The sequence below is a fragment of the Coenobita brevimanus genome, chromosome 69, assembly GCF_032717465.1.
Source record: "Coenobita brevimanus isolate Jiangsu-jjx chromosome 69, ASM3271746v2, whole genome shotgun sequence".
Classification (NCBI taxonomy): domain Eukaryota; kingdom Metazoa; phylum Arthropoda; class Malacostraca; order Decapoda; family Coenobitidae; genus Coenobita; species Coenobita brevimanus.
In genome coordinates, this window is record NC_137022.1 from 23,695,179 (window position 1) to 23,715,810 (window position 20,632).

General features: G+C 40.9%; 1 protein-coding gene across 1 annotated transcript in view; it reads right to left on the reverse strand.

Annotated features, from left to right (window-relative positions):
* Positions 1–680: 680 nt before the first annotated feature.
* The window catches only part of csul (protein arginine N-methyltransferase 5), a 53,294-nt gene continuing 33,342 nt past the window's right edge, over positions 681–20,632 (reverse strand). Inside the window, exons 7-12 of the mRNA XM_080277390.1 lie at positions 19,356–19,564; positions 19,007–19,166; positions 16,979–17,117; positions 8,882–9,085; positions 2,277–2,458; positions 681–930 (exon numbers count right to left, since the gene is read on the reverse strand). Of these exons, the coding sequence (XP_080133516.1) occupies positions 778–930; positions 2,277–2,458; positions 8,882–9,085; positions 16,979–17,117; positions 19,007–19,166; positions 19,356–19,564 (1,047 nt within the window). The 3' untranslated portion in view covers positions 681–777. The remainder of the gene's footprint in view (positions 931–2,276; positions 2,459–8,881; positions 9,086–16,978; positions 17,118–19,006; positions 19,167–19,355; positions 19,565–20,632) is intronic.

Consider the following 20,632-nt stretch of genomic DNA (forward strand, 5'->3'; position numbering starts at 1 on the left):
TGCTACCTCTCCCAGCAAGGAAGGGAAGCATTTGAGTCTGAAAGAGGTATTTATACCTGCCTTTCCACATGATGGCTGCTTTCCACCTGTTGTGGTTATCCCCTCTGAATCACCTCCCTTCATATAAATGGAAAGTTACATTCCAAACTCCTCATCAGCTATAATTTATAACTAAATGTAAAATACGGCCCTTCATCTTCTAATGAAGTATGATCAAAGGGCATATATCCATGCTATGAGTCATTTCAGCACCACACACTAATTTCTCTCCTCCTAGGACAATCACTTATTTCATTTGCTGCTAACCCTTCATTAACCAAAATAATTTACCCTCACCAGGCTTAACCCTGACATGCTAGCTTAACCAATTGCTGATAAACCTATCCTAAACCAGATCTTCCTGGGAAAGAAGTGCCCAAGTTGACTACAGTTTAGAAATATGCCACCAAATAAGAATGATACTTAATTTCCAATATATTATCTCCTGCATTCTTGGAGTTTTAAGTCTCATTGTATTGCAAGCTATGGGTCATGTAACTAAAACATACTTAAACCAGGGTCCCAAAGGGAATATTGAAGGCTGTTATCATTTTTATCTTATGACCACAGAAAATCTCCTGACATGAGCTGAAAATGTGGCAGGAATGAAAGGAAATAAGGTTTAATCAATTGTCATCCCATTTAATTTTTTCCATCAAGTGATCAGAATTGTGTGGAGCACTGTGTGTTCTCAATAAGTGAATTATAAAAGTAGAGGAAACCTATAGTCTTGGTATGTTATAGCCCGATGGTGTAAGCTCGTCCATTTGGGTTGTGTACAGACATGATGAATGGGGAAGTAACACACCACTCATACCAAACATTCTTGCGGGTGGTGCAGCGCCAAAAGTGGACCTCCATTATCTCACCCACACGAACTGGAACCGGCTCCTGTAATGTCATGATAGTAGATAGTATCATCCTCATCATCATCACCTTCAGGACCTTTTCCCAAATAGAAGGTGAGGTAGGGTCCAGGATGAAAAAATAAATAAATAAAAATAATAAAAAATAAAAATACTATATAATAATTAGTCCTCATTTATGATTTGTTCCAAAACATCAGATGTTTTTCATACAAACTGGTACTGTATATTGGGGGAAATTGGCAAATGAACTTTAGAGGATGCAACAGAACCTTAATAACCTTTTTGAAGTATAGCTACTGTAGACTTAACTGAAAAACAAAAAAAACCACACACACACAAAATGCAAAACATAATCATATTCTAGGCTTCATCTCTCGATACAGCTCAACATGCAAGATTAAGTGATGGTAATATTAGGTCAGGTCAAAGTGGACTGAGTATAGCACCAGATTCTTGTGTTATTCTCTTGCAGCTCAGCATTCAAGATGGAGATACTGCAATTTTTTACCAAATTAAAGTGGACAGAGTTTAGCACCACTGCTTCTCTTGTTAAAGTACAGGCATCAAGATGGAGATAGGGCAGTTTTAGGCCTGGATTAAATGGTCACAGTAAGCACCTAGATCAGAGGTTCTCAGACTTTTTAGTGTGTGACCCTATTTGGAATATTTCAAAGACCCCGCAACCCACAGGAGAGAGAGAGAGAGAGAGAGAGAGAGAGAGAGAGAGAGAGAGAGAGAGACAGACAGACAGACAGACAGACTGACAGAGCAGTATATAGCTTATCATTGTTATTATGAATAAGCTAATAGTGTAATTACATTTACATCAAGATTCTTCTCGCGGCCCACTTTTGGGTCACGACCCATACTTTGTGAATCACTGACCTAGATAGATAGATAGATACAACTCAGCATTCATGATGGTGGTGCTATTAAAAAAAAAAAGAGAGAGAGAGAGAGAGAGAGAGAGAGAGCATATAGCTCATCCATTCATCCATCATCCAACCCTATGTTGCCCCATGAGAAGCATAGCAGCTGGGGGGCAAGCAAGTTGGTCCTGACATTTAATATGAGAATGAATATAGCTCATTAGCTATTCTCTCATTATAGCCCAGCTTTCAATTCTGACAGATGGCAACTTTAAACCAGGTGAAAGTGGAAAGACTACACCACCATGTTGTAGAGCTATGGTCTTGTTCCAGCTCAGCATTCAAGATGGAGTGAGGGCAATCTGCCACATTAAAGTGGGTATTGTGAGGAAATGCATCACCATATTCCAGAGTTATTCCAGTAGTCTTATTATAGGCCAACATTCAAGAAACAAATGGCAATTTTATGCAAGGTTCAAACAGAGCATACACAACCTACCCTGAGAGGGAAGAGGATGGGGAACCAAGAGAACATGCCCCTTGAGTGTGTCTCTGGCTTGATACTGAGCATGATGTCCTTGTACAGACTGGCCTCAAAATACCCAGCAAACCCATGAACCACATTGTCTTCTGTAATCTGGAACTGCAGAGCCTTGTAGCGATTGTTATTTATCACTTTATCTGCAGGGGAAAAGACTTAGGTAAAGCATCAGACCGTATTAACCACTAAATCATGGTAATACCTTTATTACAATATTCTTACTGCAACCAGATTATTTTATTCAACACTGGAATGACATCAAACACTGAAGGTGTCTGTTAAGGCCATATATAACCTTTGCCATCTGAAAAGTCTACCCTAGGCTGGATAATATAATCAAGAGAAAGTAAGAATAAAACTTAAAAAAGACATCCCTGGACTCAATGAGGTAAAAGTCCCACACACAAAGATGAAAACGTAGCTTATGCATAAATGTACTGTATATACTGTATACACATATAATGTACACCTGTATTTATGTACAAACATACAACTAGGAAACTTACACACAGCAGTACAATATATACTGTACACATTACAGAAAATGATACTATTTTTAATATTCTCAGGTCATTAGTGTCACATAGTGTGCCAATTATTCTGTGTCAACACAAACCTTTTATGGGATACCTGAGTTCTGTTCATCACAAAAATATTATTCTTCATTACTTTCACCCCTTCCATCAGATTTCTTTCATTTTGTTTGCATAATCTGACAAATATATTCAACTTCAGAAGGCTCTCACATACTGAGCAGGTAGTAGTAGTAGTAGTACCGGTAGTAGTTGTTCTCTAGGCAGTCTGGCCGAACAGCTCCGAGTCCCAAAGGAAGGCCACAGCCGAGACCGGGCTTTCCAACAAAGCTCTCAAGGAGTGTTGGCACAGGTGATTGTGTGCAATGCAGTATTCCATAATGTGCTAAATAATAAGAGGTGCTGTGTTGCATCCTGGACAGACATCAGCAACTGAGTCATCCAGCCTCTTCTGATAACTCACGAGGGCTGGATGATCCTCACGCCTCAGCCTGGCCAGGTGGACCCTGTCCTTACAAGGGAGGTAGGATTCAGAAGGGTGGATATCAGGAGGCCATGCATTCAGCTGTGTGCTGTCTCTGAACGACTGAATGGAGTGGCGAGTGATTTGAGCATGGTTATGCTTCTAGAAGCTGGCTTGAGGCAGGTGATGGAGGAGAGATGACAGTATTTGTGCATGATATCATGTACTAGGTGCTGTTTTGATGTTCCTCTGTGTGTGTGTGTGTGTGTTCTTACCTAATTGTATCTTTACAGGAATGAGTCAAGCTCGTACTATCCCGTGTCTTAAACCATATTTATCGTACATATCCTTAAATTTGTGAATTGTTTTGGCACACACTATTTCATTCGGCAGTGCATTCCATTGATCAATTGCTCTGTTTGGAAAACTGAATTTCCTTACGTCTTTATCACCTCTCTTCTTATGCAGTTTTTTGCAGTGTCCTCTTGCTGATGCTTCCCCATAGGTTAAGTAATCATTTATGTCTATTTTCTCCTTCCCTGATATGCACTTATATAGCATTATCATGTCACCTCTTTTCCTTCTCTCCTGTAGTGTTGGTAGATTCAGTTTATTTAGTCTTTCTTCATAGCTTAGGTCCCTTAAGCTTAGTATCCATCTTGTAGCGGCCCTTTGAACTTTTTCAATCTTGTCTATGTGTTTTTTGAGATGTGGACTCCAGACTACTGATGCATATTCCAGGGTTGGTCTAATGAATGATGTTATTATCCTTCTTAGCATGTCTTCATTTATGTATGTGAATGCTATTCTCATATTTGCAAGCAGTGTATACATGTTCCGTACCATCTCGCTGATGTGGTCAGCCGGAGATAGTCTGTTATTGATAATCACACCTAGGTCCTTCTCTCTTTCTGATGTGTATAGGGTTTTATTTCCTAACTTATAATCCCAATCAGGTCTTTTTCCACTTTTACCAAACCTGATTACATGACACTTGTCCACATTGAATTCCATTTGCCATGTATTACTCCATTCATGAAGTTTATTTAATTCTTCTTGTAGCTCTTTACAAGAGTCTATGTTAGTAATTCTCCTTTGTATTTTTGCATCATCTGCAAACATATTCAGATAGCTCTCATTTCCAGTGTTATTGTTTTTATCATTTATATACACTAAAAACATGATTGGTGCCAGCACTGAACCCTGTGGTACTCCACTAGTCACTTCTTTCCATGATGAGTAGTTTCCTCTTAGTACTGTTCTCATTTCTCTTTTTATGAGAAATGTGTGTGTGTGTGTGTGTGTGTGTGTGTGTGTGTGTGTGTGTGTGTGTGTGTGTGTGTGTGTGTGTGTGTGTGTGTGTGTGTGTGTGTGTGTGTGTGTGTGTGTGTGTGTGTGTGTGTGTGTGTGTGTGTGTGTGTGTGTGTGTGTGTGTGTGTGTGTGTGTGTGTGTGTGTGTGTGTGTGTGTGTGTGTGTGTGTGTGTGTGTGTGTGTGTGTGTGTGTGTGTGTGTGTGTGTGTGTGTGTGTGTGTGTGTGTGTGTGTGTGTGTGTGTGTGTGTGTGTGTGTGTGTGTGTGTGTGTGTGTGTGTGTGTGTGTGTGTGTGTGTGTGTGTGTGTGTGTGTGTGTGTGTGTGTGTGTGTGTGTGTGTGTGTGTGTGTGTGTGTGTGTGTGTGTGTGTGTGTGTGTGTGTGTGTGTGTGTGTGTGTGTGTGTGTGTGTGTGTGTGTGTGTGTGTGTGTGTGTGTGTGTGTGTGTGTGTGTGTGTGTGTGTGTGTGTGTGTGTGTGTGTGTGTGTGTGTGTGTGTGTGTGTGTGTGTGTGTGTGTGTGTGTGTGTGTGTGTGTGTGTGTGTGTGTGTGTGTGTGTGTGTGTGTGTGTGTGCACTTCTATGCAGTGTAGTGGATGGTGTGGGTTTGTGGAGGCTCCAGCAAGACTTTGTGTGCCTCTCATGTCTAGATGATCCTTGACTTTGAGGACTTTGGTTTCTTGGTGTAGGTGATCTGTAGGTGTTGTAGTTATGCAGCCTGTAATTATTCTGTAGGGTGATGTAATGTGTTTTAGTGAGGTTAGAAGCCCATGCAGGGCTTGCATAATTCATCACTGAACGTATATATTGTTTGTATACTGTGGTGGTGGTCTCTTTGTTGTGTCCATATGTTGTATGGGCAAGTGACCTTAGGGCGTAGAGTCTTGGCGTTAATTTATTTTCAAAGTTTGTGATGTGTTGTTTAGATGACACTGATGTATGTTACACCAACGATTTTGGGTGTCTGTGTATGTGGTAGGGGGGTGTTGTCTATGGTGAGGTGTGGAATTTGATTATGTTCTGCTCCCCACTTTGTGAGAAGGGTCACTGTAGATTTGGCTAGGGCTATATTGAGTCTGTTTGTGGTGAACCATTCGTGTAATGTGTTTAGGTAACGTTGGGGGATGTGTGCAGCTGTGTTTGCATTTTGGTGTGCAGGGTACATGTAAGTGTTATGTCGTCTGCACAGGAAGCTATGTGTATCCATGGTATGGGGTGTTGGTATGTCATGCATGTATAGGTCAAAGAGTGTAGGGGACAAAACAGATCCTTGAGGGACGCCGTTTGTGAAGTTTCTGATGTTCGATGACTGACCGGTAAATGATGCATGAGCATATCTGCCTGCTAAGTAGTTTGCCAGCCATCTTTTTGTGATATTGTGCATGTTTGTGTTGAATATTTTGTTTGAGAGGTTATGGCAGGGGGTGGCACCAAAAGCTTTGCTAATGTCTAGTGTGACTAGCAGTGTTCTGTGTGGTGGCCTTGCTGAATTGATGCCATCAAAAACTCTTTGTGTAAGGTCTGTAAGAAGTGTTTGTGCATTGCAGCGGCCTAAAACCATGTTGTGATGGGGCTAGGGGGATGGTAGGTGTTACAAATTGTAATACTGGTCATTCTTTGACTCTGGAGAGAGTGCAGAGGAGTGTGATGGGGAAGAGTGAGGAAGGGAACGCAGGGTCTCTGCTGGGTTTGGGGATAATGATGACAGTACCATGCTTCCCGATGTTAGGTACAGTATTATGTTGTGTGAGTAGCTGTAGTTTGGTATGTTGGTGAGTGCTTGTAAGCCTTGCAGTCCAAGATGTTTAAGGTGTATGTTGCTTATGTTGTCTGGGCCACAGGCAGATGAGTGCTTAAGGTTATCAACAATGTGCTTTGTCTGGTTGTAAATGAAGGGTGCGGAGTCTGGGTCTGTGGGGAACTGTCTGTTGCATCGGGTGACGTGTCGGTCATCGCGATGAGGGTGATTGACATGTGAAAACCGACTGATGAGAATGTTTGCTTGTTGTTTGTTTGAGGGTATGGTGTCTGTTGTTGTGATGGTAGTGTGTGATTGTGTAGTGTTGCTGCTGGTAAGTGTGATGCTGTTTAGTGTTTTGCAGGGTATGGTGTTTGTTTTGTAAGTAAGTGTTTGGAGATTCATTCATTCATCATCCAATCCTACACTGCTCCATAAGGAGTGTAGGAGCCCAGGGCTAGGCAGTTGGTCCCGACATTTAAGATGAGAGTGACCTGCCTCACTCATCCCTGAGTGGCATTACATGAGCAATCAACCCCAACCACCCCTTGGATATACACCTTCACCGGCTCAATCCGATTGGAGCACAATAATTACCCACTAAACCACCAAGCGCCAAAGTTTGGTTATATGGTTACCACCCAGCGTAGTAAATGGTTTCCTGGTATACAGGAAACCATTTGGCTTGTCACTCAGTGTAGAGTCACCCACAAGCAGAAGGAAGAGAAAAGAATGAAGGAAAGAAAGACAGAAGAGGGAGTGTAAAGTCACCCGTAGGCAGAAGGAAAAGGAAAGAAGGATGGAGGAGAGGAAAGGGCAGACACCCGAGAGCAGCATTACATCGAGTGAGTGGATGGTGAGCGCCCCCACCTAGCACTAATAATTATTCTAATTTAGTGTTTACTGCTCTGATATTTTATTGTTTATCTGAGTGTTGAGTGCTTGTCTTTGTTGTACAGTGTCTTGCGTATGGGGTGTTGGGGAGTGTTGCAGTGTGTCGCATTGACTGATGAGGCCTTGAAATTCCGGTGTGAAGTTGGGATTGTCTCTTTCTATTGCCTATAGGGATGTGTCTTTTGTCTGCATTTTGAATAATTGTACTGAAAGTGTGCATAGCAGAGCTGATGTTTGTGATGGGTGTACTGTTTAATATTTCAAAGCGTCATTCTGTTTCAGTTGTGAAGGCCTCCCAGTTGGCTCTCTTATAATTAGAGTATGTGTGTGTATGGCCAGCTGGAGTGATTCTGGTTTTGGTAGTGATGATGATCGGGAGGAGGTCAGAGCCAAGGGTTCTGACCACTCTCCAGGATGTTGTGGACGCCAGGTTTGGGGAGCAAAAGGTGATGTCTGGGGTTGATGGGAAGAAAAGGGCTTGCTGTGGGGATATGGGTATGTTGATGGAGACTGCTGAGGATGAAAAGATTATACATTTGGGATTGTAGTACCAGTCCCCTGTCTGTGTCAGGGTTGCTGACATGCCAGGTTAATGAAGGCTACTGAATATTAAAGCCCTCCATAATTTTATGTTTTAATTAGTGAATTCATCTGAAGGTATCAAGAGGAGTAAAAAAAAATAAAAATAAAGCAATAAAATAGAACTACTACTACTATTATAGCAACAACAATAATAATAATAATCATCACCATCCTGAGACCTTCTTTCCCACCCTATGGCAGGGTGAGGAGTAACAATGTTCAGACAGCCTAAGATTGCACAATTCAATGGGCCACACTTCCATTCACTCAACATTCAATAATAATAATCCACCCATCCATCCATCATCCAATTCTATGTTGCCCCATGAGAAGCGTAGGAGACCGGGGCTATGCAAGTTGGTCCTGACATTTAAGATGAGTGAATAATAATAATAATAATAATGGTAGGTGGGGGTGCTCAACATCCACTCACTCGATGTGGTGCTGATCTCGGGTGACTGGCCTTTTCTTTCTTCCCTCCTTCTTTCCTTCCAGCCTCTTGTCTTTCTTTCCTTCATTCTTTCCTTTTCCTCATGCCTACAGGTGACTCTACACTCCCTTTTCTGTCCTTTTTTACTTCATTCTTTCCTCTTCCTTCTGCCTATGGGTGACTCTTCGCTGAGTAACAAGCCAAATGGTTTCCTGTACACCAGGAAACCATTTACTATGCTGGGTGGTAACCATATAACCAGATTATGGAACCTGGTGGTTTAATGGGCAATTAAGGCACTCCAATTGGAGTCAGCCTGTGCAGGCTTCTATCCAAGAGGCAGTTGGGGTTTATTGCTCAAGTAATGCCACTCCAGGATGAGTGAGGCTGGTCAGTCTCATCTTAAATATCAGGACCACCTTGCCTAGCCCCGGGCTTCTACGCTCCTCATGGGACAACACAGGATTAGATGATGATGATGATGATCTGTGTGAAGAGGATACACTGACCACATTTGTTACATACAAGTAACCCAACATGGTAACTCAACAATGTAGGATATCTACTATACAGTATTCCAATGTTCAATAAAATAAAAATCAAAGTGCTTGCCAACCTGTGTTTGGATGTGTGAAGGTGAAAAGCGGCTGTGAGGGTGCTAACTCTTTTTTGTTGTGCAGGTAGACCACATAAGGCGTCTCAAAGTGTGCCAGGAAATGCTTGTCCTTCTCCCGGCAATTTCTAATTTCATTGTACAGTTTGGGGGACTGCAAGGGACTGAGGTAGGAGGTGTAACTGCTGGGGATACTGATGCCATCCTCTGAAAGATTTACTTCATGAATACCAACATATATTCAACTAGCTACATGATACACTTTATAATAATCCACTTCCCTGACTACTCTATTTTTTCCATACAAAAATAAAAGGTGCAGAAGCTACAGCATGTAAGACATTAATACACACCTGTCACAGAAGTCTTTATCTCATACAGTGAACCAACGAATAACACGTTTGAGCAACACAGGTTTGTTACACTATGGCAGACTCAAAACATATAGAGTTGCCCACAAGACACGGTGGGTGGCCATCACCATTATTTTGGTGTATGTACAGTACACATGCTAATCTTTGTGGCTAAAGAAATTAATTACACAGAGAAGATACAAAATGTTCAGAGTAGTTTCAGACTCAACTCTGTTCAAGAAGGACTTGTCCCAGAGAAGACTGAATTGGGTATCTGAAAAGAATGCAAACCAGATTTTGACTCTCAGCGTGTTTATTTACCAATCATCTTAATTTGGATCTGATTCCACCCAAAGGTGGACATTGAAACAAGTGTAGGAGTCAAAGTGGTGTTCTGTAACACTTACCAACCAGATGCCTTTCATGCCCCTAATACATGGCAGGAACATGGCCAACATAGCTGCCCACCCATGTTAGATACATATATCTGCATTTAAACTTACTTAATCATAAACTTGCCAATCAATTAACATCTATTTTCACTTAAAGCTGTTCTTGAATCATTATAAAGTTGCTTTAACCCCTTAACCGCGGGGCGTCACTTTTGTGACGCTTGGGAGCAAGGGATCATACCGCGGGGCGTCACTTTTGCGATTCTGTGTTATTTTGAATTCGCCCGGGCTTTCAAGTGGTAGCTTGTATCATCTATCAGTACTGCCAATGTCCAACACTAGTCAGCACTCCTAATCTCATCTGTACTCCCAACCATTGTTGACAATTTAGCCATTTCTCCCCCTTCTTGACTCCCCTCCCTACCTTCCCTCCATTACCCCCTCCTCTCGCCTGCCCGGCCGTGCTACGCTAAGTAAATCATCCCTGGAATTTTCCACTGATTTCATCCATTGAAATAAGCCCTATGCCCTATTCTTATACCAAATAATATATACCAAAAAGAAATAAGGTAAGTGAGAGTGCCATACACCTGGAATTGGCTAATTATCACCTGACAACACCTCACGTGCACTCGTTCGATAATTTTCGCTGTTCATTTCCCCTTGAAATATGCTGTATAATCTATTCTCGTACTAAAAATATATATAAGGAGGGAAGGGAGAAGCCTAAGTGATATTTACATTCACCTGGAACTACCTAATTTATAATGTATTGTCTAGATTTCCTGCCAATCATTTCACTGCTATATATTAGCAGCTCTCAAGAGGCTGACGTTTGCAGTAATGCATTTCCCTAGGTAGGCCACCCCGGCCCACCCCTATCAGTTCACTGTCATCATCCAAGGTGAAGGTACGTCAGTTCGCTCCTGCTAACTTCGGCCGCTTTTTGACCCCATGCAAAGGGCCCTGTGACCTTTACCCCCTACTAAACCTCATGTGGAAAGAGGTAAAGGGCTGACAATTGAAAAAGAGTGACTATGATCTTTCTGTTGAGTAAAACAGTGCAAGTGGAACTGTAAATAATACGTAAACAGCAAGTGAAGCAATGAATGTAAATATAAGTGAACAGTGGAAAATAGTTTTATAAGTTACTTCAAGTGACAGTGCATAACACAGTGTAAATAAAATAGAAATGTAAATAATGTAAATAAAATAGAGAACGTAAATATAAATGTAAATTAGTATTATATGAATACGAGTATACAGTACTAGGAGTAATGAAAGTGAAAGTTTCACTCTAGCATGTATGAATACTATGAGTTATGAGAGTGAAGGTGAAAGTAACATTCACTCTCAATGCTAGTATACAGGACGAGAAAGTGAATGCTATGTATTTTACTGAAAGAAATTGAATGCCTACAGTGACAATAAACTACTATTACTGAAAGAAACTTATGGATAAAGACTGTAGATATATATAAGTGTTATATAGTAATAGAAATGTAAACTGTGAGTGTTTTTATGAATAATAAATGACAACACCAGCAGCGAACTTGCGCAAGTGGGAAGGTCATACACCCTCGTAATTTTCATTGCTTTCACAGAGTTTTTTTTTTTGGAATATGGATTCCAAACTATTTGAGAATCATAGAATAGTGTTTCTAGAGATAATATCAGGCTGTGGTAATCATATTACGGGTTGGCGGGAAGTGTAAAGTGAAGACTTCGTTACCCAACTTCAGAGGTCTCCACAAGTCCTACGGTACTCGATGAAGGCTCAACAAACACCTCAGGAGAAAGCTGAAGGTATGTGTCATAAGTATATGTGATTTTAATGTTCTAGGACTAATAACTGATTTTTGGCAAATATTTTTAGAGAGTCTGTCGAAGCGCGAATATGACCACGGGTGCCGCAAGAAAAAGCGAAACAAGCCAGCGGTTAAAGGTTTAATGGATCTTTTATTTTTAGCTTCTTATCATGAGCCATGACCACTGTCTGATAAACCTGAACTACTTAAAGGAGTAAATTTCCTGCAAATATCCTAAGCTTTTAGTAAGGACTGCTTGTACGTACAAGGTGCACACAATTCTGAAAACCCATATGCTTCAAACACTGTCTTCAATCCAAACAGACTTCAGTAACAAATCATTCCACTTTCTGGCTACACACCATGAATCCAGCCGATGTCAGATTACTTTCATATCAAAGAAAGATACCTCTGAAGTTGATAAAAACTATCACACTTAACAAACTGGTCTTGAATTAAGAATGTTGTATTCTATTTCCAACTCAGTCTACCCACCAATGTTAAGAGTCAGTGTGTGTGACTGTACAGAAGCTAAGGGAATAGCTGTCATGCAAAGGAGTGTGAGGATGAATCCACCAGGCACTTCTATTCTATCTATCTATTGCCAGACACCATAATCCCATAAGGGGTGGCCATTTGACTTTGAGTTATTTGTTTTATGGGGAGGGGCACTCACCCTCCACCAACCCACTTGCTGACACGTAGGGAGCACGTATGATTTGGTTATATGGTTACCACCCAACGTTGTAAATGGTTTCTTGGCTTACAGGAAACCATTTGGCTTGTCACTCAATGTCATATATGTATATATATATATATATATATATATGTATATATATATATGAATAAAAATATATATATAAACTCTTCATAAATATTGTATTGTGGTATGCTGGGGTGCATACCAACCACTCACACACTGTAGTGTTATCTTCAGGTGGCTTTACACTCAGTAGCAAGCCAATAGGTCTCCTTTACTCCAGGAAACTATTTAAGCTGGATGGCATCGTAACCGTACAGCCAACAAATAGACAAGTGGTGGTCTAGTGAACTAAATAACTGCAACTGGATGTGACCCAAAGGAGTCTAAATCTGTGGGGTGGTTGGGGTTTGTTGTTCTCCTAATACTGTTCAGGGGCAGCAATTGGTCACTCTCAACCTTTAACATATGGACTGAGTAATGCTGCACAGTTCTGGGACCCTACACTGGATGATGGGTTCACTGATGATACTCTATTTCAAATAAATTCAGACAATTTCATTCAGCAAAGAAGAAACCATTGCAGTTACAGGATCAAAACGACTCCTGGTGGTCAAAGTCTAGGGAACCAATCTGGATGAAGGGGCATATACTTCATGCTGGTTTGAATCACAGAAGCAGTTGGTGGTTTTCTAATTATTTAATGCCATCATGGACAAATGCTGGTCACCTGCCCTTAACCCCCTGAATCTAGGTGAAGTCCTTTTCATTTATTTTTGCTGTTACCAGATGATAGTAGTCAATTTACAAAAAGTTTTCATATGAGTTCTTTGTGGTAGATGGTGGCAACGATCATCAACTCACTCAATGTAGTGCTGCCTACTTTTTCCTTCACATTTATCATTATTCATTATTTTTTGTGTCTGCCCTCCTTGCTTCCTATTTCTTCAGTCTTTCCTGTTACTTTTTATTACTCTTCTTTCCTTTTCAGGTGGCTTTACACCATCATCCACTCACTTGATGTAGTGCTACCTACCTCTTCCTTAGCCTTTATCATTCTTTTTCTGTGTCTGTCCTCCTCTCTTCCTATTTCTCCCATCTTTCCTGTCACTTCTTATTGCTTTTCTTTCCTTCACAGGTGGCTTTACAATGAGTGACAAGCCAAATGGTTTCCTGTAAGCCAAGAAACCATTTACAACGCTGGGTGGTTACCATATAACCAACCTATACGTGCTCCCTACATGTCAACAAGTGGGTTGGTGGAGGGTTAGTGTCCCTCCCTGTACAACAGGTAACTCAAAGTCAAGTGGCCACCCCTTACGGGATTATGGCATCTGGCAATAGATAGATAGACAAGCCTAATGGCTTCCTGTAAGCCAGGAAACCAGTGACAACAATGGATGGTAACCATACAACCAACTCACGAGTTCCCTAAGTGTCAACAAGTGGGTTGGTGGTGGGTTAGTGCCTCTCCTTGTAAAACCACTAACTCAAAGATGAACAGCCACTATGGCATCTGGCTACAGATAGGTCTTTCATATGAAAGGGATTTACTGACAGATAGGTCTTTCATATGAAAGGGATTTACTGAGACTGCATTTATCCCCTCCGGTTCAGTAGGTCCATCCTAATCTGGGTGAAATCTAAAAAAAAAAGGACAGTATTGTAATTCACTAGGCCTCGGGCCTACATTTCACAAAGAGTGATATGGGACTGGTTGTTAATCCAGAGACTGCATAGGTTAAATAGCAAGTAACATACCTGTATGTACGGTACAGGTATTCCTTGGGTAAAATAGGGGTATTGTTTCTGTGATCACTGAGCTACTCCTGTTCTCCCAAATTATTAGAAAATGAGGCTGAAGCAATATGAAATTGAGTTTTACAATCTTATATCAAACACGCAATTTTGTATAGCAGAATAAGTATACAAACAATACTGGTAGTTCAGCAGCCGATACTGTCATGGCAACCATAAGACAACTGAAGCTTCCATCAACACATACTGTGCTGAGTGTAACACTAAACGTACTTTACACTGTAACAATAGTACTGTAACCAATATACAGTAACAACCCAGTATACACTCGATTGCTACGACAATTAATGAAAACATACTGTATACCCAATTTGGGGTTAATGATCACAAAAATCATTTATTATGCCATCGCTCACCTATGGTGAAGGAGGCATTAAGTGACTGGTCTGTCTGTGCATGTGTGCGTGCATCTGTAACTTTTATGGGTCCAATACTTCCTGAACCCATTGACAGATTTCCACCAAATGTAGTATGAGGAGATGATGAACTGATTAGGTCAGCAAGGTCAAGAGGTCAAAGGTCAAGGTCATATGAGGTTGACTTAGTTTATCCTTGTGGGCAAAGTATCTCGTGAACTCCCTGACGGATTTCAACCGAGCTTCTGTCAGTGATACAGGATGAAGGGACAAGGAACTGGTTATGTCAGCAAGGGCAAGATCATATGGAGTCAACTTAGTTTATCTTTAGTCTCATTTCAAACCACAATGAACCCTGTCATGGAGGCTGTATGGTGAGTTTGTGCACAAGGCTTGGCGATGGCATACCAAGCAACACTTTGTGTTGACAGCTCGGGGCCTGAGTTCTCGACATTTCATGTGGTTTTTGTGATGACTGTTATGATGATCCCGTATGGATGTGCTGCCAACAAACAAGCCAACAGTCATATATTTGAGTCAAGATGGCCACCCTGTGCTTACACATACAGAACCCCCTCCTGAGGCCTTTACACATGCATCCTCCTTCCCACCACTCTTCTGATGTCACTGTGTCGTTCATTCATTTGCTCATGTCCCACTGCTGTGATTGTCTCTCTTGTGTTCCCCTAGTTACATAACCATCTCACATGTGCATGGCCATTGAAACACCAGTGATACTGCAAAATAACAGTGCAAGTGCACAACGAATAGTGCAATGTGCAATATTACGTTAAGATAATTTTTCTGTGTGTAAAATACTGAAACATGTGACTTGGAAAACATGTCACGATGACCCCAGTGAAAAGCATGGTACTGCTGTGGGTGACCTTGAAAGGGTAAGGTGTACCCTTTTTGGCAGCAAGGAACAAGGTTCAGGCATGCATGCCCAATGTTGTCTGGAGGAAGGTATGGCTGGAGTGCATCCACTCCTTCATGGAGTTCCTGACAGTGGAGGACCTCTGACGTGAAATCATCAACCTCTCTCATGAGCCAAGGTTTGACGAGGTCAATGAGGCTGATGTCTAAGAGGTCTATGAGTCTAGGGCCAATGGGTAAAACAATCACCTTTTTCATCATTACTCAGCCGATTCAGGAATGATTCCATCTATCTATCTATCTATTGCCAGACGTCAATTATTGGGAAATTTTCCCCTTCTGAAACAGATACCGATAATAATCAGCTTTTGCCTCCCAATTTACAGTGCTACGTAATAATAAAAAACACACTGTACACACTGTAACCATAAAAAACAATGCACACAATAATAATAATGAAACAAACAGTACCGTATATCAGTATCTATTCAGTTTTCACCCACAAAATGCTGAAAACTTTTCAATTTCTCCAGCACATTAGGTAGAGCACTGCATTAACCTGCCCCATCCCGACCACTTTTCCACCACTGACTCCCCCCAATCCCGACCATTTTTGGATTTTTTTTTTTTTTTTTTTTTTTTTGCTCAAACCTCCGCTTTTGGTGAGAAACATCGAAAATTCATAGAGAAATCGATCACCTGAGGTTTAAAATACTCAATCCAGGTAACAGTACCTCCTAACCTGACTGGGTTTTTTAACAGGCTGGCACCAAAGAAAACGAGTTCTATGGGAGGGTAACTATTTCACACCACTCATAAATGGTATTTATTTATTTACTTGGTACGAATTTATATGTAGTACGAGAGTATACTGGTTTTCAAACAGTAATATAGGCATTATAAGCACTGTTTCACTCACTAATCACCATACCTGACCTTTTTTGGCCACATTACCTGATCATCATTTCTAATTGTTTCTTCCTCTAATGCTATGTAAAGTTTGTCCTCCACATTGTCATTGATTGGGGAATCACTCTGGCCCTGAATTTCGTACCGTGGCATGACATGGCTTTACTGGCCAGGTCCCTGATAACAGGTGAATTGCTGAGACAATGGTGTGCAGGGGGGGGGGGAGAGGAGGTCATGCTGGGCAAGGCATTGTCCCTGCCTGGCATCTTGTAGAGGAAGGTGTCCCATGTATATGTTCCAAAAATCACTCGCAAAAATTGAAAATTGTGCAAATTAAGGATCTTGCAATTGATTCGCGTTTATGTACATCGACGATTTTGGCAGTGACAAAACGTGTGGATGTTAATTCACGTCAACGGGACGCCGTGGGTTAAATACATTATAAATAAGGAACAAATGAAAGTAAAAATCAAGCAGAGACTCAGGTTTAACACTAAAAGAACGGTCAATTACTATTTCAACACATAAGTACAGAAGTTCAAAAGTATTACAATACTGCCACGTACTTTACAGATGAAAAAACCGAAGGCAAATACATTACAAACACTGAAAAAGAATCAAACAGCACATAATAAATAATAAACAAGAAAATACTAGTGTACCGTATAATATTTAATTTATCCACCTTAACTTGGCAGAGATTTTGGTATTTTCGGAGATCCCAAGATCAAAGGCAAAATAAGAAAATACCATTTCTCTACATCATTTTCTTAACACTTTTCACTCTGTTGTTAATCTCTCACTATAGCTCAGCAATGGAGAGATGGCAATGTTATGCCAAGTTATTTTGGGCACAGTACAGATACACTGCTACAGAATATCACATACCTTTTAGGAACTTCTGAGCACCATCCAGACATTCTGGCGAGAGTTCGTTGTCACCGAAGGAACCTAGTAGCTCTGAGACTAGAATATCGGCTTTTTCTGGGGCTTCCCACTCCCTCATGTCACAAGATACCACAGTCACCTGTAAAAAAAAAAAAAAAAAGCATCATCATTATTAATATCTTGACCTTTATCTAATCTCAAGAAAGTACAAAATTTAAAAAAAACTATCAACACTATGTACAACGAAATGGGCAGACTATCATTCACACACCTTTCAAGCCCCTGGAGTTCTGGCTCCAGTTTCCAAGTCCCAAAACTTGCACTTGTCAGTCTTGATTATTCTTTACTGATGTGCTTGACACACACCTCCTAGATAAATTTCTGTCAACTGTTAGGTTAATAAAGGGGTGTCAAGGCCTTGCCATCTGCTCTTTCTTATTTACTGTACTTTATTTCACCAACTCATTCCCATTAATTCCTCAGCTTCAACTCCTAAATCTCACTTTCTGACACATAAATTTACCATATACATTAACACTCTTCTCTGGCCAGCCACACATCCTTCCACCTTTACCCTCACTCTCATATACCCATACCATCACCCAATTCCATTCATTCTATCCATATGACCATACCATTTAAGCACACACTTGTACTCCTTCATCATTAACTTCCTTACTACAAATCCTTCATTAATCTTGTTAATCTGAACCATTACTCAGTCCTTACTAATCTCATTTCCACAACTTTCACTCTTTAGTTTTTCACATTTATGCAATATCACAGTCTCCCACCAATTATGTGGATACTCTTAAGTAGTCCTTTAGCAGCTGCCACACTCTGTCAGAGTCCTGTTTCACTGAAAGGCTTTCATGGCACCAGCCACCTTTTTCCCTTAAACCAAGCTATTCTCCACTTGCTTTGCACATTTGCCTCATTTCTATTACTGAAACAAGTTGCTCTGACTGTTCTGCCCACTTGCCTGTTTCCATTCAACTGAACAACATACTGCAACTCACCTTCTCTCTCAAAATTCCCTTCACTCTATACATTTACAAACAGCAACATACAGTATTTCAAACCAAACCATCCCAGACATTCACAAAACTCTGAAATGGCTGCAGCATTCTTGTTAACTACATTAACCATAAACTGCATTTCTGCTATAATTACACAGATCTTAAGTGGATCAAAGGACATATTTATCATTTTATTCTTCCCATCTCCTGACATTTTTGTCCAGCTTGGGACACATTTTCTGAACTGTAGAGGTTAGATATAGCTTTGATAAACTCGTTCACCACATGAGGCCTTTCCTCTGTTGAACGATATCATCCAGCAGAAGGAACAATCAATCAAAAGAGCATCACCTGGATTAAAAGAAACTTGAATGTAACAATTGCAAACCTAAGTTTGAACACTAGAGAAAGCCAGCACAATGTCTGTTATGACTTAAAGGGGCAGCTCCCTGTGTGAGCATAATACTAGAAGATAAGTTATCCTTATGTTCATGAACCTAACTAATTCTCACCAGTTAATGGGATGGTGAGGTAAAGATCGCTACCCCTGTTAACTACCTACAGTATTTCATTCAGTATGCGGACAGCCCACAGTATATATACCGGTATAAAAAAAAAAAAAAAAAAAAAAAAAAGCCTGAAAAGGCTCCCCTAAGGTGAATAAAGTCATCCAAAGACAGTAAATAAAAATCCATAACTGGAATAAAGGGGTTAATGACACTATTTGATTTGTTTTCACACAATGGAACTGGGTTACTCCTACAAGTTGACACTAGGTCATGGCTCCATGAAATTCACTGAGCCTTTGTTATGAGGTAGTGTGTCTTTATCCACTCTCATCTTAAATATATGGACCAACTAGTCCAGCCATGGGATCCTACACTCCTCATGGGGTGACACAGAATTGAATGATGGATAGATGGATGGTATCTTTTTGGTTACAAAAAATGACCCTCCAACTTGACTACACGTGGCCATCAACTGAGCTGAAAGGTTTGACTGAACTGACCTGGCTGCCCCAGTCTTCGTCCTGCTGTGCCTGAAGAGTGACCACAGCATTAGGGTTCTTCTCCACAGCATACACCTTGATCTTCCGCTGTGCTGACTTTGCTGCAGCTAGAGCCCGCCTCACCAGTGGTCCACGCCCGGCACCCACCACCATCAGCACTCTGAATATCATCAACAACATCAACATCCTAATATCATCATTCTCAACTTCTATTTTCTACTACGAATAAGGTCATGCACCCCAATTTATACTTCCAAATGTCTGAAAAATAAATAAACTCAGAATATGAAGATGATATTTTGGAGCACATTCCTGACTTACAAAGAAGACTGGCCACATCCCTACTCACATTTCCTTAGTTTCCTTTTCCTCCTCAGAAATTTTATCACAGATGGCAGCAAACATGGCACGCTCATACTCCTGGTACTTGACAGGATCTTTCTCAAACACCTCATATGTTTGGGACTCAAGGTTGTCCATGAGAGGCTGAAGAGGACACTGTAGGTAATCCTCATATCCCCGTGCAAAGTCAGTCAATGGATCGACTTCCACCTGTGGCTGGATACAGGAAAAAAATACAATAAGATAAATAAGTAAAAATAAAAACATAGGCATCACTTAAAAAAAAAAAAAAAAAAAAAAAAAAAAAGGAAATTGCTGTAACTTCTTAATAAACACAATTTCCGAATGTGCAGTGGTGGGCAGCGCAACCTTCGCAATGCGCAATCCACAGTTCACTACCTTGCGCAAGCGAAAGTGCGCAATATGACAAATATTTAGCTTGCACAATGTCGCAAAGCGCAAACCATTTGCATATATTTGTAGGAATTGCTGTAAAATATTGAGATATTTAAATAAAATGGCATACTTCCATATTTTTATTTATTATTATTACTTTCTATTATTTGTAATTTGTGCACGTGCGCAATCTAATATTTAGCTTGCGCAATGTCGCAAAACGCTAGCGCAAACCATTTGCATATATTTGTGGGAATTACTGTAAAATAGACGCCATGTATCCCAAACGGGGTGGCCAAGGGCTTAGAGTTAATTGTTTTACAGGGAGGGGCACTAATCCTCCACCAACCCCACTTGACACGTTGGGAGAACGTTATGCCAACAGCATCTGGTGTTCCCAGGCGGTCACCCATCCAAGTACTAACTAGACCCAACGTTGCTTTATTTAAATAAATTAGCATACTTACTTTTATTTATTATTATTCTATCTATCTATTGCCACACACCTTAATCCCGTAAGGGGTGGCCACTGGCCACAAACAAGCAACAAATAGCCTCCATGTCACCCTGTCCCCTGCTATTTCACTGCCCAGCTCCCAGCTCACACCCCCCTCTCTCATATACTTCTCCACTCCATCCATCTCATCCTTGGCCTCCCTCTCCATCTCCGCCCCTCCATCTCACTTACGTACACTCTCCTTCTTAGTCTCTCACTCTCCATATGACCAAACCACCTCAGTGTGTTTCCGCTAATGCTTCCTATCACATCCACATCCACAACACAACGATCCTTCACTTCCTCATTTGTCGGTCCGTCTCTCCATGTAACTCCACATGCTCCTCGCAAATAAATAACTCATTTATTTCCACAGCTCTCACTCTTGACTT